At 30.6% G+C, this 27,388-nt stretch overlaps 1 protein-coding gene across 6 annotated transcripts in view; it reads right to left on the bottom strand.

Moving 5' to 3' along the window:
- The window catches only part of LOC124951582, a 95,316-nt gene that overhangs the window by 17,127 nt on the left and 50,801 nt on the right, over nt 1-27,388 (bottom strand). For 3 of the 6 annotated variants that reach the window (XM_047500189.1, XM_047500191.1, XM_047500190.1), the window contains 4 exons: nt 26,788-26,933; nt 25,982-26,110; nt 25,195-25,381; nt 19,477-19,733 (listed from right to left, as the gene is read on the bottom strand). In XM_047500189.1, the coding sequence (XP_047356145.1) occupies nt 19,477-19,733; nt 25,195-25,381; nt 25,982-26,110; nt 26,788-26,933 (719 nt within the window). Of the gene's footprint in view, nt 1-5,746; nt 6,778-19,476; nt 19,734-25,194; nt 25,382-25,981; nt 26,111-26,787; nt 26,934-27,388 lie in introns of those variants that run through there. The other 3 variants (XR_007101651.1, XM_047500188.1, XM_047500193.1) reach the window with 2 other exon arrangements.

Raw genomic sequence — 27,388 nt, 5'->3', positions numbered from 1 at the left:
GATATTCCGAAGCAGAGTAACGATTATACGAGCTAAAAGATAAGAGAGAAAGAGAGAAAAAGAGAAAAAAAGAAAGAAAGAGAGAGAGGGAGAGAGAGAGAAAGAGAGATGAGTCTAACAATGAGAGGGTTGTTCGTTCGTGAACCGCCCAAATATCATTTGCACAACGACGTTTTCTACAGAGAATTGTCGTCTGGTAGAGCAACCAGATGATTTCTTATCTCTCTCTCTCTCTCTCTCTCTCTGTTTCTTTTTCTCTTCTTTTCTCTCTCTTTATCTCTTGTTCTCGGCACGGGTCCCTGCCATCCTCTAAAACGATTTTATTATTTACTTAGGACACGCACTTGAGCAATTCTCCGTTGTGTCCCGACAATTGGCCATTAAAACGAAGTGGACTGAACGTCGCCTCTTCCTCCTCGAAGCGAGCGACAATTTATCAGCTCAATAAAATTTATTACTTACGTCCGTTGGTTGTTAGGATCTACGACGATAGTGTATCGCCTTTCTAACGTCTACCAAGGGTCTTTCATCTCTCCTCTCTCTTTCTCTTTCTCTTTTTCTATCTCTATCTCTATTTCTATTTCTACTTTTCTCTAGTTTTCTTGCTTTCTCTCTCTATGATCTAGCGAAATTACCATAAAATGGGCCAAGTTTCTCGCTTTGTAAACGTCGCATGCTCTCCATAGCAACGTCTCCGTCTCCCTCTCTCTCTCTCTCTCTCTCTCTCTCTCTCTCTCTCTCTCTCTCTGCCTGTACCACACACGACAACGAACTCGTGAAACGTTGGACGTAGTCTTTTTTTAGCTGTTTAATGTCTCGGAAAGAATACGAAACACATGCATCATCAATAAGTTTGCATAATCTCCATATATGAACATTCTTTTCTTTACCGATTGTAAAAGGACTTCTCAGATTGAATGTTATTTTTCGAGTTACTCGTATTGACTTTAGTCTCACGTAGATTCTAAACAATCTGCGTCAAAGGTGATATCCTCGAACCGGAGATTTACACAAAACTGCGATTATTTCTAATATACATATATATTTATTTATATTGGGAGATAATATTCAAGAACGTTTTATAGTTCGTCCATAGTATTCTTGATTTTATAGACATTTCTAAGATGTATTAACTAATATTAAGATTTGATATAAAATTTAGTTCGTTCGTTTAAAAAGAAAAAAATGATTTAAAAATATATAGTATATATGCATAATTCCGCTGTAAGTTAAGTCGACCTGTATTTTATATTAATGGAAGGAAAAAAAAAGGAAAGAAATTTTGGTCGACTGATAAGGACTCGGAAACAGTACTTTCAAAATGGATCAGAATCCTTGAACAAGGAATAAACGTGTATAGCGGTTAAAGCGCAATCGCTTGAGCATACTTAAATCGATTGGTAGGGATGGATGGAACGAACGGTCTCTCTCGCGATACAGATTGGGGCTCATTAGAAGTTAACGAGAGAATTATGGTCTGCCAGGAGGATAACAGGGTAATCAGAGTCTGGCCAAGTAAATCGATTAGACTTTGGATTCCCTGAGAGAATAACGAAAGGAACTTCATCCTTTTCTTTTTCTTGTTAACACTATGTAGAACTCTCTCTCTCTCTCTCTCTTCCTCTCTCTCTCCCTCTCTCTCTCTCTCCCTCTCTCTCTCTCTTTCTCTCCTTCTCTCTCCCTCTCTTTTACTTTTTTTTTATCTTCCGCGAAAGTAACATTCTCTCGATCCGATCTTTTCTCTTAGTTCCGTCAAAGGGTACGATGGAAATCTAAATTAAAAGTGAGTACCTGGTCCATCGAACAATGGAGGAAGGTAGAAAGAGGAGAGGAAAAAAAGAAGTAAGAAACAAAAGGGAAAGGATAAGAGCAAGCATTGTTTCCCTCCCTTGATTTGACTTGCATCGTACTAATCAATCTTGACTGTGTTGCCTCTTTTCCTTTTGCCCACATATCACTGTCTGACACACTCTTATTTTCTCTTTCTCACATTATACCGAAAGTTGGACATATATCCCACGGCGGTATTGTAGTTAATAACGCGTCTTCATTGCTCTTGTGTGTACTTTGATATTTTCCTTTTAGGTTAGACTCTACTCTATTCATAATTTCAAAAAATTCCTCTTCTTTTCTATTTTTTTTTTTTTCATTCATATTTAAAAACTGACTTGTAAACGATTTGTTGTCTGAAAATGGATAGATAGATAAATAGATAGATAGATAGATAGATAGATAGATAGATAGATAGATAGATAGATAGATAGATAGATAGATAGATAGATAGATAGATAGATATAGGGAGATAGATAGATAGATAGATATAGGGAGATAGATAGGTAGATAGATAGAGGGAGATAAAGAGAGAGAGAGAGAGACAGAGAGAGAGAGAGAGAGAGAGAGAGAGAGAGAGAGAGAGAGAGAGAGAAAGAGGAAGAGATATAAAAAAAAAATAGAAAATAATAAGTCCTGACAAATCTCTCTCTCTCTCTCCCTCTCCCTTTCTCTTCTTAAATCCAAAAAATGGTTAGCCATGTTATCAAGTTCCGTTACGATAAAGAGTTATCTCTTTTCTTTCCGGTGATAATTGCCATACTTTTTTGATATCTAACGATGTTTCTGACGAATGATGACACATCTTTAGTGGTACAAATCGTTCCTGCCAATCTTTTTTATGATTTTATTACGAAATTATGAATCAGTTCGTTTAGATCGATTAGAAATTAGACCAAGTGAATTAACTGAATGATTGTTAATAATGAATAATTCAGAGTCGATGGAATAAATTCAATATTCTTTTTTTAAACTCTAACAAGTATTTCGTGTCTTCTCTTTGTTTTTACTTTATCGATCTCAAAAGGATAATAATTAAAATCTGTCATCTAGAAAAAAGAACTTTTCGCAATTTCGTCGATACAAATAACGCACTTGTCTCAGATTGAAAAAGAGGTTTTATTAAAAACAAGTTCTCGGAATACGTGTAGATCGAATTTGTTCAATTCGATTTATCAATAAAGTTTCTATCTTCCTATTAATATTATTAGATCTAAGTTTTCTTTTATCTCCCAACGATTCGATATCATTCCCATATATTTTATATTTTTTTTTTGTAGACACACATACGCACATAAGTTAAAACAAATATCTTTGACGCAAGAATATTTAATCGTGTTCTCGATAACATTAATCGTTAGTTGGTTTAACACCAATAGGAATTCTCGATATTCTTTCGTTGTTCTTTCCACTAACACGAGTTTGCAATTTAACGATTTAATCGGCCATATGGCGTGAAAAAGTCATTCGAATGATGTATCGCGTAGCTAACTTTGTTCGATATATGTGTATGTATTTCTAAGCACCATGTGTTTGTGTTCATGTTCTCTGGGATAGAACGGAGATACGGGTAAAGCCTATAACTGTGGCTTACAATTAGTTAAAGTCGGTCCATACTAATCTGTCCGAGTAATTTATCGAGAAATATACTACGTCGAGATGAGAAAGAGCAAACTTACCAAACAAACCTCATTATGTTAATCATGAAAATAATCATAAAAATACTAAATAAATATGCGAGGGAAAAAAAAGACGTTTTATTCGAGCCACATTTCCAACGAGATGATTGTTGTTACTCGATAACTTTAAATTAATAAAGCTTGTTTGACAATTCCAAATTATATATATTATACAAGCATTTTTCTTTATTATCAATTACTATCAATTATTTATTTTTCTTGTCGGGAATGGATAGAGAAGGTGAATATCTTGAGGACTTTCAAACTTTCGCGAGAAAATTAAAAAGAACGAGACGAAAACTGTTCCATGCTCGATTCGTTTCAAGTTATGCAATCGACCGTGCATCGAGGTTAACCTCTCAAGGACGTTCGTGCGTCCGTTCACTGGCCGTTCGAATACCACAGCGAAACCAGCCATTAAAGTCCATGACAGAATGTTTTGATTCTTCGTGTTTTCCGAGAATAGAAGAAAAAGAGAAGAAAAAAAGAGGAAGAAAGATCATTATTTCAAAGGTTCTGTTTGATTTTTAATTTTATACTCGTGTATCGTTTTTTTTTTTTTTTTTTTTATATACGTATTTAAACGACATCAAAATCAATAAAGACGAGTTAGTCGAGTTTTACCTAATTTTTTTTATATTTTTCATTTTTTTTTTCTTTTTTTTTTTTTTTACACATAATCACAGAGCGTCCTCAAATAAATAGGCAGAAAATAATGATGAATTAAATATCTTCATGCCGTGCATGTATTTTAATTTAGTCCCAGAAAATGAGAATTTTTACGGACAACGAAACTTCTCTCCGCTTAAGCGCAACTACAAAGTCGTGAATTAAAATTGTTACATTTTGTCGGATAAGAGAGTAACTTTTTAACAAGCTAGGTCGTTTTCACATATATGGCTGACCTTGCTAGCATTTTCTCTCTCTCTCTCTCTCTCTTCCTTTTTCTCTCTCTTTCTTAAAGCAGTAGCACGTGTGAAAGCTGAACATGCAATATGTAAGGAAAAGGATAACCTTCCGTAGTCGCCTTGTAATTTGACACTAAACACGATTTAAAGTTAAAAGAAAATGTCTTTTGCGTAAAGGCGACGAGAAAACGGGTAAATCTTGAGAACAAAAGAAATTCATGGGATATTTTTGTGAAAATGTATTCAAGGAAAATAAAGAAAAGTTTGAGAAAAAACGAGTGAAGCATAAAATCGTCATTCTGTTGTTCATTTGAATAAAATAAAAAAGATAAACGACAAAGAAGGGAGACAAAATTTAACGCATTCACAAAGTACGATATATTATATTACGTGAAACATTCCTTTAAAGATTCGTAACATTTACTATTTAAAGTTTAGAAGTTTGAAAGTTTAAAAGAACGAACGTGTCGAGTTAAAAATGTACTTCATAGTCCAAAAAAACAAGATTTAACTGTCGTAAATCGTTTTTATAATCTTAGTTACAAGGTTTTTATAAATCGATAGGATAACTTTTTTATTAGCGAACTTTCGCACGTTAAATCTCCATTTTAGATATTAGAAATAACGTGAAAAAATAAGGACTATCGTATACATCGTTCGAAAATGTCACGCTATAGTTATTGATCATCTCTGTCTTGTGTAAAAACAAAAGCAAAAAAAAACAATTTTAAATCATGGTAGTGTCAACGTATCTTGTCAACTTTCTAACAACTAATTTAATTTTCTCGTAACGCGAAAGCGTAAATTTTAGAGTATATGTCTAGCCGGTCATTATAATTTCACTACTCTTATCCCGTTTATTATTTTATATACTCGCGCATTTAACTTTATTTTTGTTGAAAGAGATATGGAAATGTGAAACAAAAAGAAAAAAGAATTAGAAACTTCGACGATGAAATCAAAGTAAAAGAAAAACTTTTCTGTGTCTCGAAAGTTATCGTGAAAAATAATTCAATATGAACGTCCCTTTAGATTTTCAGCTGTTCTCCCTCTTTAAAAACGCGTTGCCGAAAGGGTCCAATTTCTTGTTCCTTCGAACGCATAATGAACTTGTTTTGAGAGAAGAGAAAGAAGTCGATTAAAGTATATTCACTCGTTTTATCTCTGTTTTATTCTCATATACGTACTACGAGGATATAGAAAACGTTCAATTCTTTATATTTGTTATAAAAGAAAGGGCAACAAAACGTTTTGAACACGTTCGCTTTGTTAAAGGAATCAAAGAAAAGTAAAACGAAAGAGTTGTGAAGAGCAAAAAAAAATGTTTACCTTATTCTTTTATCACAGAAAATATTTAAGTTTTTCTTATCGCAATAAAATGAGGAATCATCCGTGAATTTATTCAAATTCACGTAGAATCTCACATTTTCCGTTGCGGTGGCACGCGCGGAATTCAAAGGAAATGACTTTACCGACCGAGTCAGTTGGAAGAAGTCACAGGATTCACAGGACGCAAGAGCGTCACCTTCGTTCGAACCTTAACTTGTCACTCTCACGTCCTCCTCGCAATATTCTTTTCTCTCTAAGCTCGTCAAGAACTCGTCGACCTTTTCCACCTTCCGTCTTCGCTTCTGAAAACCTTCATCCATCGTCGTCGTTTCGAACGATGAAAGTCCGTTAAAATCCTTCGAGACCTTTGAAAAATTCTTCGTAACTCAATTTCCCCACGTATTTTTTTCACAATTCTCACGCTCTATCCTTTTCCTTTTACTTTTTACTTCCTTTCTTTTTTTTCTTCTTCTTTTTTATTTCTAGATTTTCATAACAAAACATTTATTCGATAGTTCAGAAAAATTAAGAGTACTCTTCTGATTATTTTCGCGAGTGAACAATGAACGTCTGCGAGTGTACGTCGTCGAACTGACTCGCGCGAACGTTGTGGCGTCGTCTGTGGGCACGCATGAAGTCGAACACAGATCCCCTCTCTCTCTTTTACCTACTATCTATCTTTCTCTCTCTCTTTCTCTCTCTCTCTCTCTCTCTCTCTCTCGCATTCTCGACCTCTCCTTCCCTCGACGTTTGAAGCCAAACGAAACAGCTGCCGGCTCCCTACCAATCAGACGCCCCCTCGCGATCTCCGACATGGACCACGTGCGTTCTACGCGCGCCAAAAGTTTGCACATGGGGACTCCACTTCATTTTAATCCTTCTGACTTTTAATGCAGTGTTAAGATAACATCAGTATTTTCATCAAATTATAGGAAATTTGTCTTTAATATTTTCTTTGTATATGGAACGAAATATTAGATTTTATTTTGTTTGTATTTCTTCTCTTTTCTTTCTTTTTGTTTTTTATTAATTATATCAGATCATTAGTTCATTTTTATTAATTGTAATGATACTGTTCAATTTTTCAATTGTAACTGTTGATTTTTTTGCTACTCCGATATTCCTTTTCTGTTCTTTGATTCTAATTGATTTTCTAATTATCTCATTCATATTGTTATTCTTAAAACATTCATTTTTTCTTTTTTGAAATATATCTTATATTTTGTAAACACCTGTTGTATTAAAGTGTTGTTTTTATTGTAATTCCAAATCGTTTTCTTCCTTGCAGGTATGTAACTTTTTTCGAAGGGACCACTTCCGGTGTGATTCAAACGTATGCCAAGATGAATTGAGATTTTTTGTCGATGATTCTCAAAGTCACTTTTCGATAAAACCAAATCGATCTCTATTTTTTCATTCGTCTTTCATTTTTTATAATACTCTCGTGATATTTGTAATAAAAAAGGATACTTTTAATAGGTATATTCTTGTTTTTAATTATGACATACTTTTTATGCACTGATTAAACGACAATAATTTAGAAAAAAGAGACAAACAATTTTTGTCAGAAAACATTCATATAATTTTTCTAAGCTAAAATAAATTCTAGCTTTGTAAATGAAAAGAAGGAGGTCAATTGCTAATCCACGTGTCTACTTTGAGTGAAACTTCCCCATTGTTCTCCGAGAATGTAATTATTAATCTTCTAACGATACACACGTACAAAACATGTGGCTTCATTCTCACGAAAGATAAGAAAAAACATAATAGTTAGAAAAGCTGTACGAAATAAACCTTCATTGTTACGAACAATTACATTGAAATAACATGAAAAAATATTCCCAGATTGGAAACCGAAAAATATCTTATAAATATATTTTGATAATCACAAAACAGAACATATATCCTTCAAATTAAACGCTTCTAATTAGAAATTAACATATTTTAAATAAACCAATAAAAAAAAAAAAAATAATGATACTACATCTATTAAATCTATTACTGTTGAATTATCTTTTTACCTATTATATAATTAAACAAATTGAATTTAATAATTAATAATAATAATTATTAGGAATAAAAGATAGGATATAGTTAGTCTTCCAGACATCTTTAATTTTCGAAGTTAAGCACTGTGTTTCACTTGTATTATCGCGGGATGCCTGATATTGAATAATAATGTATACATTAGAAACTGGAGGATATATTGTCAACGATTTAGTCTGAACTACCTTCTATAGAAGTTTCCTGAGAGAAACAAAGATATGAGTTGTTATGAGACATGACAAAGTGACAATTTGCCTCGCTTCAAAACCGTGTCATTGCGGACGAAATGTAAAATGGAGTATTTAAGATAAATTATGAAAAAATAATGTTGAAAACTAAAAATAGATAAATACATATGTATGACCAATTTAATGTCAATTATTGCTAATACTTAAATTGGCATATAACATTAATAACGTAATAATATAAATAAATAATTTTTTATATTTCTTATAGTATTTAAATTGCAAATTACATCGACGATTTGCTCGATTTTCGTTACGGAAATTGCTAATATTTTATAACCAACGGAAAGCTGTTCTGGAAGTCGAGAAATATGGAACATATATTCCACTTTTCTTTCACATATCTATTACTAATATAAAGTTTAATGCCAAAGATCCATTTCATGAAATCGTATTTCCAATAATGCTCAATTTTCAACGAATAATAAGTCTTGCTTTTGAGATTACAGTTATTATTATATGTTAAAGTAATACATAGTTTTGATAAAGAGTTTTATTGAAATTTCCAAACAAAAGACCAATTTATATGATCCCATTCATTTGGATCAATGAACTATCGATTATTAATACAGTTGAAATAATCATGATAATAATTTTCTTCGAAATCAATTTTATTATAATATAATATAGTATTATTACTTATTTATTTTTTCATAATTAAAATTAAAATAAAAACGACGATGAATTCATGATCGAAAAATTCTCCGGTGGAAAGGTTCATTCACGGATTTTATTTAATTCGTACGACAAAATAAAATGGTTTTTTTTTATTTGTTCCATCAATTTTTTGTTTTCATTTGTATTTTTTAGTTGAAAGCTCGTTCATTGTTTGGAAACGTTTTATTCATGGTCGACAAAATCTATATATATATACGTTTATATATACATGTATATATACATGCGCGATATTAAATGGAAAATATTGTATGTAAGATAAAAGTAGTGACGATAGTGAAAAGGCCATTCGCAATATGCGACGAATGCATGATAAACATTGAGTCTGTTTCCCATTAACGATATAAGCAGAAACGATATAATATCGAAGAAAATTGGAATTTCTTAAAAAGAAATTTTTTGGAAAAATTTAGAGTTGCATTATATGTCGAGCAATTTTTTGAAGATCAAATGATTTTCAATTTTAATTATTTCTCGATTTATACTCATTGTCTGTAAATACAAAATAATAAAAATTTCCAAGGGTGTATGTTTTTTTTTTTTAAATTTATTTACTTACAATAAAATTTATTTAAAATCTTATGTCTCTTTTAGTAGGAATATTTTCTTAATAAATTTTCATCAAGATCATTTCGTTCGTTGGTATTTACAAAAGAATTATCGTCCGCAATTAAAATTCTTTTTACGGTCTTATATCGTATTCGATATAAGAACAATGTAATGGCCTGATTAACAGTCTAATGGAACCCAAAGGACACCGACTTTTCCAATAACTTTAATGGTTATCGAAGGTCCACAAACTTTAACCTTTTAAGTTTCGAAGGCATTTTAATGTGGCGAGATAGTCGGATGGGATATGTAATTGTAAGTTTTAATAAATGCTTCTTCGCATCACTGCAAGAGTTTTCTATGTAATACTTAAATTTCTGTCCTTGACAAAGGTAACAACGTCTTCTTCTCCACTTTAAAATCTTATTAAATTGTTTGAGACAAACGAAGAAAGTATAGGTTCGTCTTGGATTGTTTCAAATGAAAGCTGAAAAGTTTAATTTGGAACTTTAATAATTTTTATCGTCTCTTAATTACCAACAGCTTTTTTCCTTCTCCCCATTTTTTTTTTTTTTAATTAGCACCATAGTTCTTACGTACGATTTCACTGGTATTTTTTATATTATGCCTTTTTCACTTGGAGATATAAAATACGTACGTATGTAAATTCATCGAAATTTTCTTCTTTTTTCCTCTTTATATATATTCTGCATATATAGATACGATATACTTATATCAAAGTATGTACTATGTATATAGATTGAATAAAAGAAAATCAAGGCTCTAAGAGGATTTATCTGTGAAATTCTCAAGTATTGAGAGAACCGGAAGCGAAAGGAGGATAAAAAAGCAGAGACAAGAAAAGGAAAGACAATAAAAAGATATAATTACATTTTTCACAGATAGAAATATTATATACGCGAAACGACATTACTTTTACCTGTCCTCGCAATTCGACTATACTTTTCCCCCGTTTTTCTTATATTTTTCTCTCTCTTTTTCACATCGAGCTTTTATTCTTATTTTATAAAAAAAGACTTCATAAATTTAATTTTCGAAGCTTCGTTAAAATCTCAATACACTTTAGTAGATATTTACTGTTGACTTCTCGTACAAATTAAATCATAAGCTTCGTTCGAAGTGTAAATTTCAAAATGAATTTAATTTTAATTTGATGAAGTATTATTCGTATTACTTTCATATGGATTATCAATGAGAAAGTTATTATTAACATATCGATAATAAAAACGTTCTTTCTCTCGTTAGAATATGAAATATATATGCGTGATTATTAATGTCGAATATCGAAGACGACGTTGGTGGAAACACGAGGTGTCAAATGCAACAACTGCGAATCCGAAGCAAAATCTACGAAATAAACGTGTTATCTCATGCAAAGATAGCTTGACAGCTAGACAATTGAGATAAAATACAAAAAAAAAAGATATTGTATTGCTATATGTTTTATGAAGAAAAAAATTCGATATTTCGATAATCGAGAGTAAAGGTCGAATTAAAAAGATTCTGTTAAAAAATGGAGATAAACGATGTCACAAAGAGTACGATCATCGATAAAATAAATAAAGCTTATAATTTTTAATCGATATAACGTAAGAAAGGAATTATAAATAGAAATATATATATATATATTTTTTTTTTCTTTATTTATCAAATAAACTTCTGTAAGATGTATTTAAGAAAAGTTTTTTACAAATTTAATATACAAGTAATTATAGATGATAGATAAGTTCGTATTTACCTTGTTTGATGAAAGAAACGTAGATACATCTATGATAATTTCCTTTCTAATTAGTTTCGAACTAGCAAAAATTACACTACACTTTCACTGTATATACATGTAAGATGTATCTATATAAAAAACATTCTTTAAGAAATACTTTTTTCAATTATACGATCTATCGATAAAAACTTTCTCAAAACATGTAAATTATACACAAGTTTACAGTAAAAAGAAATCGTTTAAATTTATTACACGGTTACACTGATTATAATTGATTAAGAGTAAAACGATTTTACTTTGGAAAAATTTTATATATATCGAATGAATACTTTATTACTTTAGAAAATGACGGAGAAATTTGTCGGCCTCAAAAACAGACCCTTACGATCCAAGGGAAAGACAACGACTGAACGGAAGGCTTGTTGCAACAGATGCGAAGTATACTATGGGGCAGCTACTACATGGGCATGACATCGGGGCAGGTGAGTTCGAATTTCGTCGAGCTCAGGGCCGTATATTTTTACTCTCTACTGTGTGAGAGTGTCAGTTGACAAGAAAAGAAAAAAAAAAAAAAAAAAGAAAAAAGAAAAAGAAAGAGACACTTGGAGAAGCTAAAAACACGAAGCTAAAAAAATGATTCATCCATTTTGCCATTTAATCCTTTTTTTTTATTTATTATTAGACGAGTTCATTCATGTTCATTATGAAAAATAATAGGATAATTAATATGATAATAGAAAAAGAAATAAAACAAAAATAAAATTCTTAAAGTATTTCTAAGAGATCGTTAAAAGGAAAAATATTAAACTAGAAATTTCAGTTTAATCATTTCAGCTTAATAATTTTAATTTAATAAAATTTTAGTTAAAACATTATTGAATATATAATATCATTATTTCAATAAAAAAAGCGAAGCCTCGTTCGTGTTTGATCACATTTCGAGATGAGAGTTGATTATGTCCGTTCTACATACAAAAAAAAGAAAGAAAAAGAATTTATAAATAAGTTTTACCATCTTTTAAATGGTTTGCACCTGCTATTCAGTTCACGATATATACCGTGTCTTTAAAGTTTTCAAAACAGCATTTTTGAAAAAAAAAAAAACTTCCAACTTATATATTTCACATAGTGTCGTTTCGTAAGTGTCTTTTTCAGTAACAAAAGATAGAAGAGGTTTTCAAGATTTTTGACGGATAAAGGTTTAGGTTATAGGAAAGATCAAAAAAAGTTGTTAGTAAGTAGTAAGACACCCGTTAGACAGGAGCTCCTATATCGCAGGTGCCGCCCTTTTCCGGACTGTTTTCTCATAGACCTTGGCAGGAAGAAAGGTAGTGGAAGAGTAAAAGAGGAAGGGAGAAAAGAAAGAGAGAGAGAAGGAACCTTAGTAACGGAATGTTCCTGACGGGTTCGCTACGCCAGAAATGTAATGCAGAATTTGAAAAGAGCGGAAGAGACAGACGATTATGCGAAGCAACGTGCGGATCTCTATTGACGCATGAATATTTTATCTCTGTCACCAAGCCCGACCTCCTTTACCAGTCGACGAGCTTCTAAATATTAGGGCTGTATCTCTCTCTCTCTCTTTCTCTCTCTCCCTCTCTCTCTCTCTCTCTCTCTCTTTCTCTGGTAAATTTCATTCGAGTGTGTAATACGAGCTAACGGATATTAATAAACAAGAAGATTTCAAAATACGTTTACGAATAATATTGAATCGTATTATTTCCTTTTTGTAAAGATGAAAGGAATACATTCATTGCCATTTACAAATTCATATTACCTTTCACGTGCTTTATTTATAATATGAAATTTTGTTAGAAAAGGATAAATACATGTCATTTGAAAATCATTACTAGATAATTCGGTAAATCGGCTTGAATTGACACAAATACAAAAGGAGTAAATACAAATTTAAGGTATTGTTAAAACAACAAGGATGTCAGAGAGAGAGAGAGAGAGAGAGAGAGAGAGAGAGAGAGAGAGAGAGAGAGAGAGAGAGAGAGAGAGAGAGAGAGCAAGAGAGAGAAAGGAAAAAAAAGAGAGAGAGAGAGAGAGAGAAAGAGAGAGATAAAAGCTTTATTAACCCAAGAATTTGAATGATGTCCAGTTAAGGAGGTAGAATAATTTTTAATTATATCAAATTAATTGATATTTAATTAATTGATATTTAATTAATTTCCCTTGCAAATGAAGTATCTACAATGCTACGATACCCTTGAAAATTTGATTTTCTGACGTTTTTCTAAGCTTAGAAAGGATCAATTTCGTGCAGTGAGAAGAAGATGGAAGAAAATTCGTCGTAAAAAAAAGAGAAAAAAAAAAAAGAAATGAAAAGAAACAGAAAAAATTTAACGTTATTGTTACGCGTTGATTGAATTTATTGATTCTTTTACTTTTTTACGATTAAATTTTCTTCGTCATTTCGATAAAAAAATATTTTTGATAAGAGATACGTGATAGAATAAAAAAAGGTATAACGTTTTTCTCTTTCTTAAAACTTTGCCGCCAACAACTCCGTGAGTCCATAGTCTCGTTTGCGCCAAATGCAAGGAACCGGTTTATGCGAGGCACCAAGATTTTCGATACATTCTCGTTGCAGCTTCCTCTCCTTGCCATATCTCCTTCTCCCGCGAGTTCTTCTATAAACGATTCTCTTCCTTCGTTCTCTAACAATTTTATAAAATTTTTCTGTCGATTCTCTTATATTTACCTTGCTTCTTTTTTTTTCTCTTTCTCTCATCATTTTAGAACATCGAAATGAAGCCATTGTATTTCAATAATGAAGAACGACAAATAATTTAATTTCCTATTTAGTTTCTGTATCGAAATTAAAAATGTTGCTTATAGTTTATACAAATGGTAGTTTTACGATTTACAATAATAATTTTTACGAAATTTTGATAAAATCGAAAAATTAATTATAAAAAAGATAGTAATTTTAAATGGTGATTCAAATATAATAGAAATCTAAAAAATGATATCTGCATAATTATTAGAATACAAAAAAAGTAATAATAACGGAGGAAAGAAGAGAAAGGAAATGAGCTTCCTACTTTTATCGAAGAGTCGAATAATCAACGACTTCCATCTGCCGTAAGTTTTCTTTTCTTTTTTCTTTTTCGTCGTCATACTCATGAACCGTGAAACTTACGCTGTGGTCAAGAGCGTGACCGGACTCCTCCATGTCGAAGTAGAAGGTAAACAACGTGCGGTATAACACACACACAATAGACTATAGGCACAACAGGTAAATTTGTATATGACCTGTATTTTAGCTCTCCTAAGAGGATTATTGTATATCATGATGTTAAGACTATTTTATATGAATCGATTAAACGAAAATCTATTTCAATATATTTTCATAAATAAAAATGTCCTCTTATAACATTGTTGTCCATCCGTATAAAAATATTTCATCAGTTCGATTAATTGACCGAAAAATATATTTAATCCAAAATAGAATATTAGTTTTGTACAAATTTTTAATTCATTCAAATTTCGATTATTCTTGCGTTGTCGATATACGTGCGAAAAAATACACATATAGATAATTCGAGAAGCTATTTGATACTCACTACGAACTATATTCAACTTTTTTTTCGACATATAAAGGAGAAAAGAAAATATAAAAAAAGAAAAGAAAGAAAGAAAATGATTATTGTCCACATTATAAAACTTACTATGATAATGACATTAAAATGGTCGTTAGCTCTCGTCAAGGCATTTCCAGCATGGACTCCGATAATCTGACGAGAGCTTCCACCATTTCGTTATTTCGAAATCCATCAGAATCCATTGAAATCACGTTGATCAAAGTAAGGTTTCAACATCTTGCATCACTGACGATCTCCTCGAGAGTTTGCAATGTTTTATTGAAATAGTCATCGAAGCGCGACGAAGAGGCACACGGGGAAATTCACTTTAGGATTTCACTTCACTTTCACTGCATCGTTAGCACGCTTGATAAGCGAGTCACGCACGAAAAGACAAACCAGACGAGGATGATGAACTGGACGATGATCAGGCACATGAACTTCTTTGCCAGGAAGATTTCACTTCGTTTAAACGTGACGAGAAAGAGCTTGATGTTTGGCTTCAAGGTCGAGTGACTCCTAACTAGGAGAGGCTAACCTTCTTCACACGCTTTTCCTTTCAACGAGAAGAATTGCTACTTTCAAAACGCTTCTTCGAACATTCTTTTTACTTCACGAATTATCAAGATCGAAGAAATTGTTAAATAGAAGTTCCTCGGATCAATTATAAATTATTTCACACTTTTCCTTTTCTTCAATGTTACGAGTAAATACTTTATATTCTTTTATCGGAAGAACATATTTTCTTTTTTTTTTTTTCTTTTCTTTTTTTCTTCTTTTTAATTTGGAATTTTTTAAAGAATTGTTCGTGACAATAAATCTCGGTAAAATTGCGTGGACCACCTTCCTCTTCTCCTTATCTTTTTCTTTTCCTTCCTTTTCTTATTCCTCCTTCTCCTTCTCTTCTTCTTCTTCTTCTTCTTCTTTTTCTCTCTTTTATGTTATCTCTAGAATCGTGAATCAACTTTGACTTGGTACAACAATAGAATCGTTAATCGTGAACTGTATTGTAAAGGAAAAGATTAAAAGATCTCGAAACTCTTGTCACTTTTCACACATGATCTTTAGCTGATGTCCACGTGAATGGACTACTCCGAAGTGTCAAGAAATTCACCTACAACGACGACGACGACGACGACTACGACAACGACGAACGCTACTCTCGCACCTTTCTTCCTTCACGGTGCGTTGCTCTTTAAGACGTTTGGTGGGGGCGACCGGTTTCAGGTCGGCTCGTCTTAAGATTGTTCTAAAGCTTTACGTTTATTGGTTGAGTTCGTTCTTACGCGCAGTGATGTATCAAGTTCTTTTTACGAATGGCGGTGACATTATTTTCTTGACGCTTATTGAATAAACTCGAATTTATTTTATAAACTCACTTGAAATTTGAATAGAAATCCATTGGGTTGGAAAAAAAAAACGGGATTAACCAAATAATAAATCTATCTATTTTCTATTATGTTTGTCATGTTCTTTCACAAAGGAGAAAGTAAAAGAAAAAGAATAAAAAAAGAAATCATTCGTCGTATTACACATTAATTAAATCACTTATTATTGGTATATCTACGATTCTACGATTCTAAAAATTCGTCGAGTATAAAAATATTTTGTAAATATTTTATTGACAAATTTATTTTTAAAACATTTCTTCATCCTTTTTTGGATAACAAAGAAAATAGTAAGATACTCTACTTTATAACGACACTTCACACGTATCTTGACCTTATTTCTTATTTGCGAAAGCGCGATAGAGAACAAACTATGATAGGGGATGATTCGAAAAGAAAATAGGGAAATAAAAGTGCATGCGCATGCTTTTTTATCGCGCCAAGCTTGAAGTTACATTTGAAATTCCACGATCTTCGGTGCTTCGTAATGTAGCGCTGTAGGGGAAAAAGTAGACGGATGATAGGAAGACAAGATCGAATTTAAGATTCTCGTTTTTTTCTTCTTCGTTTTTTCCTTGATAAAATGAAAAGAAAAAAAAGGAAGGAAGATAGGGAAAATAAAGTACCGAATCAAAAGTTTACGTTCGGAGAGAACATTTTACGTGATATTTCAAAGAAAATTTTTTTCTTCTCAATGTGAAAGTAAGAAAAAAAGAGAAAGAGAAAAACTGATTTGTATGAGCGATTCGCAGAAAAAAAGTTTTTCATGAATTCGACGTGCCATTTTCCCAAGGAAATATAAATATTAAAGTTAAACAAATTTTGCAAGGTATTATGAAAATTTATTCAAATCTTTGAGATCTTAGAAACGATACGTATGTCAAATAAAACTGTATGATATATCATGTTTCTAACTTATTATACTTTGTGCGTAACCAACTATCATATTGGATAACTTTTTGCGTTAACCACTCTTTCGGTCGATCTACTTATGCATACCTATTTTAAATTTCTCTTTTGGTCTTTCGCAAAACAAAACCTTTGGAAATTACTTTCAGCTTTTATGAAATTTTCCCATTTTCTATTTCCCATCTCATTCGCCGGGAACACTATGATTTTATCTTGAAACGAGGAAATATGATGAATTTATATCCAATAATATTTCGCTACAAGTTTTAATTCGAACGAATCCGAGAAGAATTTTAGTTTTTATGTAAAATATAAATTGATAGAAAGTTATAAAATGCGTAACACATGCGGTGTCACGGTTTAAACGTAATCATTACTGCATTATTATAACGAGCATAATTCAATCTGTTCGTAATAAATTGACAATGTTGAGAGATAGAGAGGATGCTCTTTGCCAATGCATTCTCAAATTCGACATTGTTTAGTTCGTTGAAATAATTCGCAAATGAGGTCGGTCATCGTGAACAATGTGGAATCGTGATAACAATCGTCTCTCTCATAATTTAAATTTAAACTAATGCGAAATTCCCATTGGATGGGAAGCTTTAACTCCAGTGCTCCTCGAGGACGTACCATTTCTCTCTCTCTCTTCTTTTTTCTTTTTCTTTTTATCTTCCTCTCTTTTTTACGTTCCAAAGAACATCTTTGAAAAATTTGAATTTTAAATGCTCCCATTGCAAATATTACCCGATTTAGAACCACTCGATCGAAAGAATTAAAATAAAGATAGTACATCGAACGGTATATAAATATAATTGTAAGCTCTTTTATTTAAAATCGTTACAAAAAATGATTAAAAATTTGTTTTTCTTTTTTGTTTTTCATTAAACAAAACATGGCAATTGACTATTAGAAAGAATCTTTCATTTTCACAATTAGTTAGTTATTCATTTCAACAGTTAGTAAAAGTTACCTCATTTATTTTAAGAGCAAAATTTATTTTAAGTTTATTTATTTAATTTAATATTTAATTTAACTGAAATTATTTATTTAGAACTGACAAAGACGTTTTTTACTTAAGGAATCTTAAATAACGAAAATAAAAAAAATAAATCAATAACGATAAATAATTTCTGATGATGAAATGAACGTTGTCTTTAAAATTTCATCGAATACAACTACTATAAGACTTCTGAATTATAAAACAAGAAGTCGGATTAAGATTACTTAGGGAGAAAATTATCGTCTCGTTTTATATTACACTGTTTCTCGTTCATTCATCATAGATAAAGATGGATGGCAGTGGACGGTGGAAGCCATTAAAATGAGAAAACGACTTTGAACAATATCGAACTCGTGAGCGAAGGTCTTATTTCAAATTCCACAAAATACGTTCTTCTTGATATCATCGCATTAATTACTCTGGAAACTTCGACACGTGTTTTCATCAGATATATTCTCAAGCATAAACCACAGGTATACATAGATAGACAGATATACAGCCGTCTTTATTAATCGTATCGTGACATACTAGCAATTATCGGTCATGAAAACAATCGGTCATCGTTTTATTAAAAACAGAGTTTCAATGCATATATCAGTGCATAGATACATCAATATGTATGGATAATTTAAATTTATTTTCGATTCACTTTCGAAACAAATTTAATAGATCGACTCGTTTATACGAATCTATGACATATTTAAACTTATTTTTAATATATTATATTGTAGAACGTAGGTAGTAGGTAGTATTTTCCTATCATCTAATTGAACAAAATTGTTCTAAATTGTGAAAGCAATAAAACTCTTTCAATCAAATCATCATTTTCGAGCTAATAGAAATTTAAGACTACTTTAATACGATATGAAAATAATCTTATAAGATAGAATGTAGGTCATAGTTGCTTATTAATTATCATATAATTATTTTATCATGAAAATTATCATGATAATATGTAGGTGTAATCAATAATTTTTCATGAGAATAAAGGAATGACTGATAAATTACTATGCATTAAAAATTGAGATTAAGTCGATCTAAATAATCGCACGTTTAATCGTTAAAATGATGATACATTAAAATCAGAACATAATAGCTGTGGGTAAAAAAAGTGATGCGTTTTAAAGTATTAATAAACGATCGTATACAAAAACGTATTGATTTTCAAGTCAATTAAATCAATTAAATTTATTCCCATCGATTATCGTTTAAATGCATTTATGAAAATCGACATTACTTTGATTGCTATTATAAATCTTTAAGTGAATATATTATATATATACACTTAAAGATTTATAATATTCTATATATATATGTATATATATATATATTTATTTATTTATGTAGTATATATATATATATATATATATATAAATCACGCTTTGAATATCTACCTATTAAATCGGTTTCAAATTTTCACAAAACAATAACAATTAATATTTATCTTCAAAATTAGTGTTATATTAATTTCCTATCACGATGATTAATTTCAATATGATTTCAATATGATTTTGTTATTAAAATTGTAGAGAGTCGATGAATAATATAAAATATAAAATAGTTAATTATAATTTGAAAACTCACCTACGACAGCCCGATGACCTTTAACTCGTCTACCAATATTTGGTGATACCAAACTGAGCCTGTCACTTCTGGTACCTAACAACGGACTTGGACTTCTTCTCGATGGTGGTTGTTCAACAAAAACCCCATAGTTACTGGCACCACCAAATCCGTTACTGCTACTGACGGTCCCAACTCCCCCTGTCAAGCCCCATTCAGCGACACTGTCGATGGAACTGCTTCTAGGTAGACACGAACCCGTCGTACTGCAGTCTCGTCTGTGTCGATCGAAACGAATCAAAATAAGAAATTGTTACTCCCATTTTTTTCGTTGACCTATCGCACCAAGTATCTTCTCTCTCTCGTCCTTTTTCTTTTTTCTTTTCTTTTATCCATGTTTCGTTTAATATTATAAAGATGAATCCCGTTTGAACGGGCCAACTAATTAATTATCTTTGAACTTTGATATTAATCTAACTTTTTCCTTTCTCATAGATTTACATACGATTCCAAAGAATATCGGATTTTATTTTAACTATTTCAAGCTCAAATACAGCATCAAAATGAACTACAATTAATTTTCTCCTTTTTTTTTCTTTTCTTTTCTTTTCTTTTTTTTTTTCTTTGAAATACTGGACTGAAAATCAATTTACAAGTTATAATTGTGCATCAATCAAATTCTGTTATTCCTGTTATAAGCTAACGACTTGAAGTTCTCTTTTAATTAACTTTCGTCACTATCAGGTACGTTATTACAAGATTTTTCTATTTTCCTTTATGAATAATCACGTATGTATAAAGATACATACAATGAATATTCTGTCTCGTAAAATGTCTTCTTCTATGAAAAAAAAAGTCATTAGAACAACCCTTATTCTTAAGAAAACCGGAGGAAAAAATATCTACGTCGATTTAATCAGACAAGATCGAAGAGGAAATATTTCGTCAATTGCCGAAAAAGACAAATAACAGGTCTCCACGTATATAGCTTTCGAAAACGCGTCATTTCTTGCCATTTTTCGAGAAATAAATTGTCTAGAGAAGACTCCACACATTTTTGTTCCCTTCCATTTTAGATGATAGCCATAATTTTTTTTTGCGATTTATGTTCTATATATATTATCGCATATATGTATACAGGTATATGTGGGTAACTTCGAACCTTAAACCCTGCTTCGAAAGAATTTAATACTGCTGACGGTGTAGAGATACAAATAATGAAGATATTAGTATTATGAGCGGATGGAAGATATTCCAGACATGTATATCACCGACCTTTACACTTTATTTTTCTTTTTTTTTACTTTCTTCTCTATGACCTCCCATAAGAGTTTATTAAAATACAGAGATGTTACTAAGTTCATCTTCATTTGTGATGAAAATCGTTATATAGAAAATATTATATTAATTTTCGAGATATTTGATAAGTCATATTTTAGAAATGAATTAATGACGTACAACAGGCTTTACAACTATCATCATAGATATTTTGTCTGAAGTTAAGATTTAGCTATTTTATATTACGATATTTCTCATTTAATTTCAGTACTTTATTTTGCTATTAATAAATTTGTCAGTAATATGAGATTCTACTAATATTTATAAAATAATATTATTAATTAGATTAATTTATTTTATATTTGGAAATATTTGTTCGTTTACAAAATTATTTCTATTAATTGGAAGAGTATTATTTAAATTATGTTATGAAAGTTAATAAATAAAAAAGAAAAAAAAAGAAGAAGGAAAGAGAAAATACGAACTCTCTTAATACAAACTTCGAAATACGCGGAAATAATCCTTTTACAAAACCGTATTGATTCTACGAAGGGATATGTTTAGGAAAGATTTTAAAGGGCTGTCGGTGAATCCTTATCGAGAAATAAAATTCTCTTTATGAATTCATATACACAAAGAAATAAAGATATGAATGAAGAAGTAAGACATGAAAGATTATATCATTTTTTTTTCTCTTAAAATTGAAGTTAAGTTAGTACCATCATAAACTTTAATAATTTTCATGTAGGCGGGATATACCAAACGGTTATGCTAATTTTGGTAGGTTATATAACGAGATAGATGAGAGAGATAGACAAACGATTTCGAAATGTGTCAACCATGTAGCAACGATTAGGAGTATCATAACTCGTCTCACTATCGTTCGAGTATATCTTCCAACAAAAATATAAAATTTTCTTTGTATTCGTCATACGAAAAGTAACGTTTCTTTATTTTTATTCTCTTTTTTTCTATGTCTTTCTCTCATAAGAAGTGGTAATGAGTATTAAAAAATAAAGTTCAACAAGGTAATAGTTAACAATCGTAATTGACATAGTCGTATATTTGAGTCAACTATGTTTGACTCAACTCTCAACGTAATTCTTTTCAAAGTGACACTATATTTCTTTCGAAAGTAAAACGATCGTCCTTGTTCCTGGCTGATAAACGTGACAGAAAGAGAATTCTTTATGTCTTAGAAGACCTCGCGTGTTTCTTCCCTCTTCTTTTTCTTTTATTTCTCTCTTGGTCGTTTTCGTCTTCTTCAATTTTATTTTTCTTTTTCTTATCTATCGAATTCCTTTCCAAGAGAGAAATAATATCTTCTCGCGTTTCTCTCGTTCACCAAGATAAGCAAATCGTATTACAGACAAAAAACTTATTAATAAATCCTAATATAGAAAAAAACTTACTAATTATCATCCCTCTCTTGAATAATTTTCTTAAAGCAACGTCTCGCGCATCAAACTGCTGCGATATAATTATCCTGATGATATTTAATTGAGTTAAATAAGATCAAAGATTATTTTATCCTAAATGTTCAATCCTTAACGTTGATTTCATTACAATGTGATTTGCTTTGAAATTTTCGTTATTTCTCTAAAACTATTTAGATGTGTTTTGACTTTTATTACGAAATAGAATGATTCGTATTACTATACGATAATCGTACGTTAACTAACTATTTTTTTCTTTTATACTACAATTTTATTGAACGAGATAAAATCATCGAAAAAAAATTGAATGAATGCTAACGAACAAAATAAACATCACATACTATTTGCCTCAAGTTCTATAGAAACAAACAAATCAAGCATTAAGTAATTTTTTTTTTTCCAATGTAAAGAAATTCAACCGTTTCAAAATTAATAGCTAAAAACGAGTCTCTCATTAACGAATTTCTTTAATGTTTTTATAAACAAAATCGATTGTAAAAAAGGGCAAAGGAGATTAAAAAAAAAAAATCATTTTGAAATACGTTTGAGACTGAATTTTCATCTCTCCCGCATTCTCTTTCGTTTTGAATCTTCCTATTAATTTATCATTTTTCATTCATTTTCACGTATCCATTTTGAAAATTGAACTTTTCCGTGTTTCGCGGATCGTTTTGCCTGGATAAAAGCTTTCCTCCTCTTGTTCCTGAACTCCAAGGAATCATAAAAAAAAAAAGAAAGAAAAAAGAGAAATAACTCGAACAAGACATCCTGCATCAGATCGTTCCAATATTTTTCGTCTCTCTCAATCCAACTCTTGACAAATGACACGTCAGGTATTTTTCTTTCTCTTTACAACACATACGCTTGTTACTCCATTCCTATTTCACTTTACTCTTTTTACATATCCCAATACGTAACCTTTGCATCGATTGTTCGAATTTCGACGTAAATCCATCGGATCGTCGCCGTAAAAAACGTCGTTTAGCTCGTGATTAAATCGACGAGAGTGCTGTTCTAGTTACATCGATTTGATCTACGTGAAACAACGGAATTACGTAAATACAATGGTAATTAGAATATAAGAATAAATGAGGAGAGAAACAGATGAAAAAGAAAGAAAAAAAGAGAGAAAGAGAGAGGAAGGGAAAGAGAGAGAGAAAGAGAGAGAGAGAGAGAGAGAGAGAGAGAGAGAGAAGGAAAAATATGTGTTTGAACTTTGGTCTATCATATATGAGTAAAGAATAAAATTTAATACCGTTTTATAATACCGTATTATATAATACGGTATTATAAAATTAAAAAAAAAATTTATTTTCCATCGAATTTATATAAAAAAAAATATTCCTCGTGAGTTGAATAGCTTTGTTTTTCTTTCTTCATTGAATATTACGCCACTGCGATTTTTCCATCTCAATATTATTTCTTCCTCGTATTCTACTAATATTTATTTTTGAAGTATTATCCACCTATAAAATAACCGGGGAGAATTTTCGATCGACTAACACGGATATATGAAATTTATTTGAATTACATATAAGATGCTTAGGAGGGTGCCAAAGATTTTTTAATAAATTAATAGATCGTAAAATAATAAATTGATATATATATATATATATATATATCAATTTATATATTAATTATTATATATATATTCTTTCTTTTTACTTCAGTAAAAAGAATTATTTATTCTTTTGTCAGAGTGGACTTGAAATATTCGTGGCGAGTTTACTCGTCGTCCCCAGTTAATAGACTTTTCAAGAAAACAAACTTTCCAAAGAAAATAATTACTACTTCTTGTTTATTATTTGGTCTATTCCGAAGTTATAATAATTGAAATGCTAGAAGCAATCCAAGTATAACAATAATTCATTTATTCAAAATCCAGGTCGAACTAAAAAAAAAAACCTTCGAATTCGTCGATGCGCAATACTCCATTCATCCTTTCTGAAATATCCTGTCGAAGGCAGTCTATTTTATAGTATACGCTTTGCTACGTTGAAAGGTACTATAGATCGAAAAATCGATCATGACTAAAATGTGCGAAATTACTAGCGAATAATTGAATTTTTTTGAAATTTCGAATTCGTGTCAAAGCTCTAGCGAGCATAAATCCAAGTTCTATCACTAAGTTGTAGTAGACTACTTAAAAAATAAATCGATATAGTCTTTAAATATTAGCTCACGTGTCACTGACAGCTCTTCTTCAAGATATCATCTTACGGATATCGTCACTCTCAATGTTGAGACGTGCCGATAAAACGCATTTCGATTATCCAAAGGTATCGACTATCCAAAAAATTAGATAGCATGGCGAAAACAGTCTCTCTCTTCATTAACTTACGCCAAATCGACGTTTATTTGTTAACATTGGATGAGTGGAGAAGCTTGCAAAATATTCGAATTAAAACAAGCACGAAAATATTGAGTGAGAGAGAGAGAGAAAGAGAGAGAGAGAGAGAGAGAGAGAGAGAGAAAGAGAGAGAGAGAGAAATAATAGATTCGATTACTAAAAAAAAAAAAAAAAAAAAAAAAAACACGAAATATACCAAGCGAATAAAGAAACTATACCATTTTATAAAAGTATTAACTTAATTTATCATTTTTCCTAAAATTCATAATAAAAATTGACATCTACATGTTTAAAATCGAATTCTATTATGAAAATCGAATTTATACATTTTACAAATATAATCGATTTTTATATAACCTGTAAATAATAGAAAACTCTTAATTATGAAATCAGTTACGATTTTTGAACGAATTACTCTAAATTGTCGGTGAAATATCGATTTCTTTAATATTAATTATCCTAATGAAATCTTTGTCAAAGTTTTGTAATGACGCATTAAATTTATAATTTTAACTTTTTTTCTAAATTTATTCAAAATATCATCTTATTTTCAGACTATTTGACTGAATAAAATGATGTCATTTTACAGAACACAGGAAACATTTTGAACTAATATGTTACTCACATATACATATGAGTGTGTATATACATAGGTATGTATACGTCGTTTAATACCTTTCCCAAGAGAGACGACGTGGGATTTCATCGCTCGGCGTGAAACTTGGCCTTTGATTCAAAAGCCTGGCGAGCCTGGTCAAAGGTTGCGAACCACCAATACTAGAGGTGCTCAATCTACCGCTTCTTGTCGAGTGTTCCTTCGGGAATTCTCTGCTTCCAGGACCAGTGTCGGAAACACGACGTTCTGGAAGGAAGATTAAAATCGGGGATACTATTCAAAGTAACCGAAATTTTCTGATATTTTAGAAAAATTACGTTTGCAAGTATCCTTTCAAATTCTTTATATAATTTCAAAATATTTAATAAATCAATTTTCAAGTAATAAATTGAAAATTAATAAATCAATGTTGTAATTAAAAGTAAACTATGTTTATTATATGTTTATTCGTTTAAATATAAAAATAAAAATTAAACTCTAAAACAAAGATTATTGTAAAAAGTTTTTAGAACTATCATTACATTACCAATTTATTAACGAACGGTTATTTTAATAACTGATCTTAATTAAATATGAAAATTTCATTTAGGTATACGAAATAATTATTATTTTGATACTAAACTTTGATCAAGATAATGAACGATAAAAAGACTTCTTTCTATTTCGACATATCAGCGAAATTAATTAAGCATTTATAAATAAATGGCAATTTCATTCCTTCGTTAAGAGAATTACCAAGAATAAAGATCGTAATTTCTCCTTCGAGTAAACATAATGAAAGCTATCAAAGCCTTATGAATCGGGATGTAACTTTAGAATTGAAAAGCAACTCTGATTGGTTGTTACCTATCGTATCGTCTGTGAAAGATATCCTTGGAGTAAGGAGTTTGGTAGAGTGTGGTGTGGTACTTCCACGTTTTGCAGAGATTGCATTATCCGTGGTGGGTGGCGTGATCGATACGCCCGTCGTCGATGCTGAAATCGAATGAATGAACGAAACATATTCGTTAACATTGAACGAACGAATGGTATAGTATTTCAATTATTTCCCGCCAAACTTTGCTAACACTTTGGTCTTTTAATCCTGTTTTATAAATTTGCAATCGAAATATTAATTAAGTACGAATCTCCAAATGTTCCTTCCAAGTAGTTGATACTGTATAAATTATAACCATTTTGATACTTACGAGAAAACGTAACTTAAACGTATTTTAAATTGTATACCAAATGTATATGACTTTTTAATAAAATACTTTTCGACTCACATTTATATGATATTTATATACTCACAGAACGTATCATTCTAGTTTCACAGGAAAAAAACTGCACAGGTAAATCCTATGAAATACGATCTCAAATAAATCCTTTAAATTCAAATTTTATTACCGCTACAGTTATATTTTACAAATAACGTTAAAGTGCTTTAATGGTCGATTTCAAATCCTATGGTGGACTTTGATGGTTCGTGTGGTTTTCATAAAAATAAAAAACGATAGGTTTTCATTGATTAATTAGCCATTGAATAATGGCTATTCATTGATTGGATCGTTACTCGCTTTTTAGACTAATGTCTAATGTTTTGTTTATACTATCATCCTATTGTATTTAGCATCGATATAAATTTAAACTTTTGTATGGTATTAGATACTTACAGTTGTATTGAGCATCGATCTGAGCTTGAAGTATATTTACTGGTGTAACTATTGCAGGTAAAGTCCTCGATCGTAAAAGAGGAGCTGGTCGACCTCCTTGACCTTTTCCTCCTCTGCTATCTGACTTACATTCTGCCACAGGTACGCTGTAATAAAAAATAACTTAAATTAGTTAAATCTAATGAATATTAATTAGTTATATCTACAAATATACATATCTACAAATTGCGGTAATTTAAAAAATTGCAATTACAATTATGGATTATTTCGATAATGGCATAATTGAAATATATCCAATTATCTGATATTACAATATTTCGAAATAATTTATTTAAAGAAATAATATGTCGTTTATTCGAAGATGAAAATTTAAAAAATTAAGATATATCATCATAAAAATGTAGAATTTAAAATACAAATTATTATGATTACAATTTAATTATCGAATTAAAATTGAACAGGAAGATCGAAATTCAAACGTGATGTACATATTTCGCGTGAATCATATCACATATTTAAATTTAATTTAACTAATGTAACTAATTTAATTTAAGTGTTTAGTCTAGTCCATATTTTTTAATTTTAATTAATTTATATACGT

The sequence above is a fragment of the Vespa velutina genome, chromosome 9 (genome assembly GCF_912470025.1).
Source record: "Vespa velutina chromosome 9, iVesVel2.1, whole genome shotgun sequence".
Classification (NCBI taxonomy): domain Eukaryota; kingdom Metazoa; phylum Arthropoda; class Insecta; order Hymenoptera; family Vespidae; genus Vespa; species Vespa velutina.
This window is presented reverse-complemented; position numbering and strand designations above follow the sequence as displayed.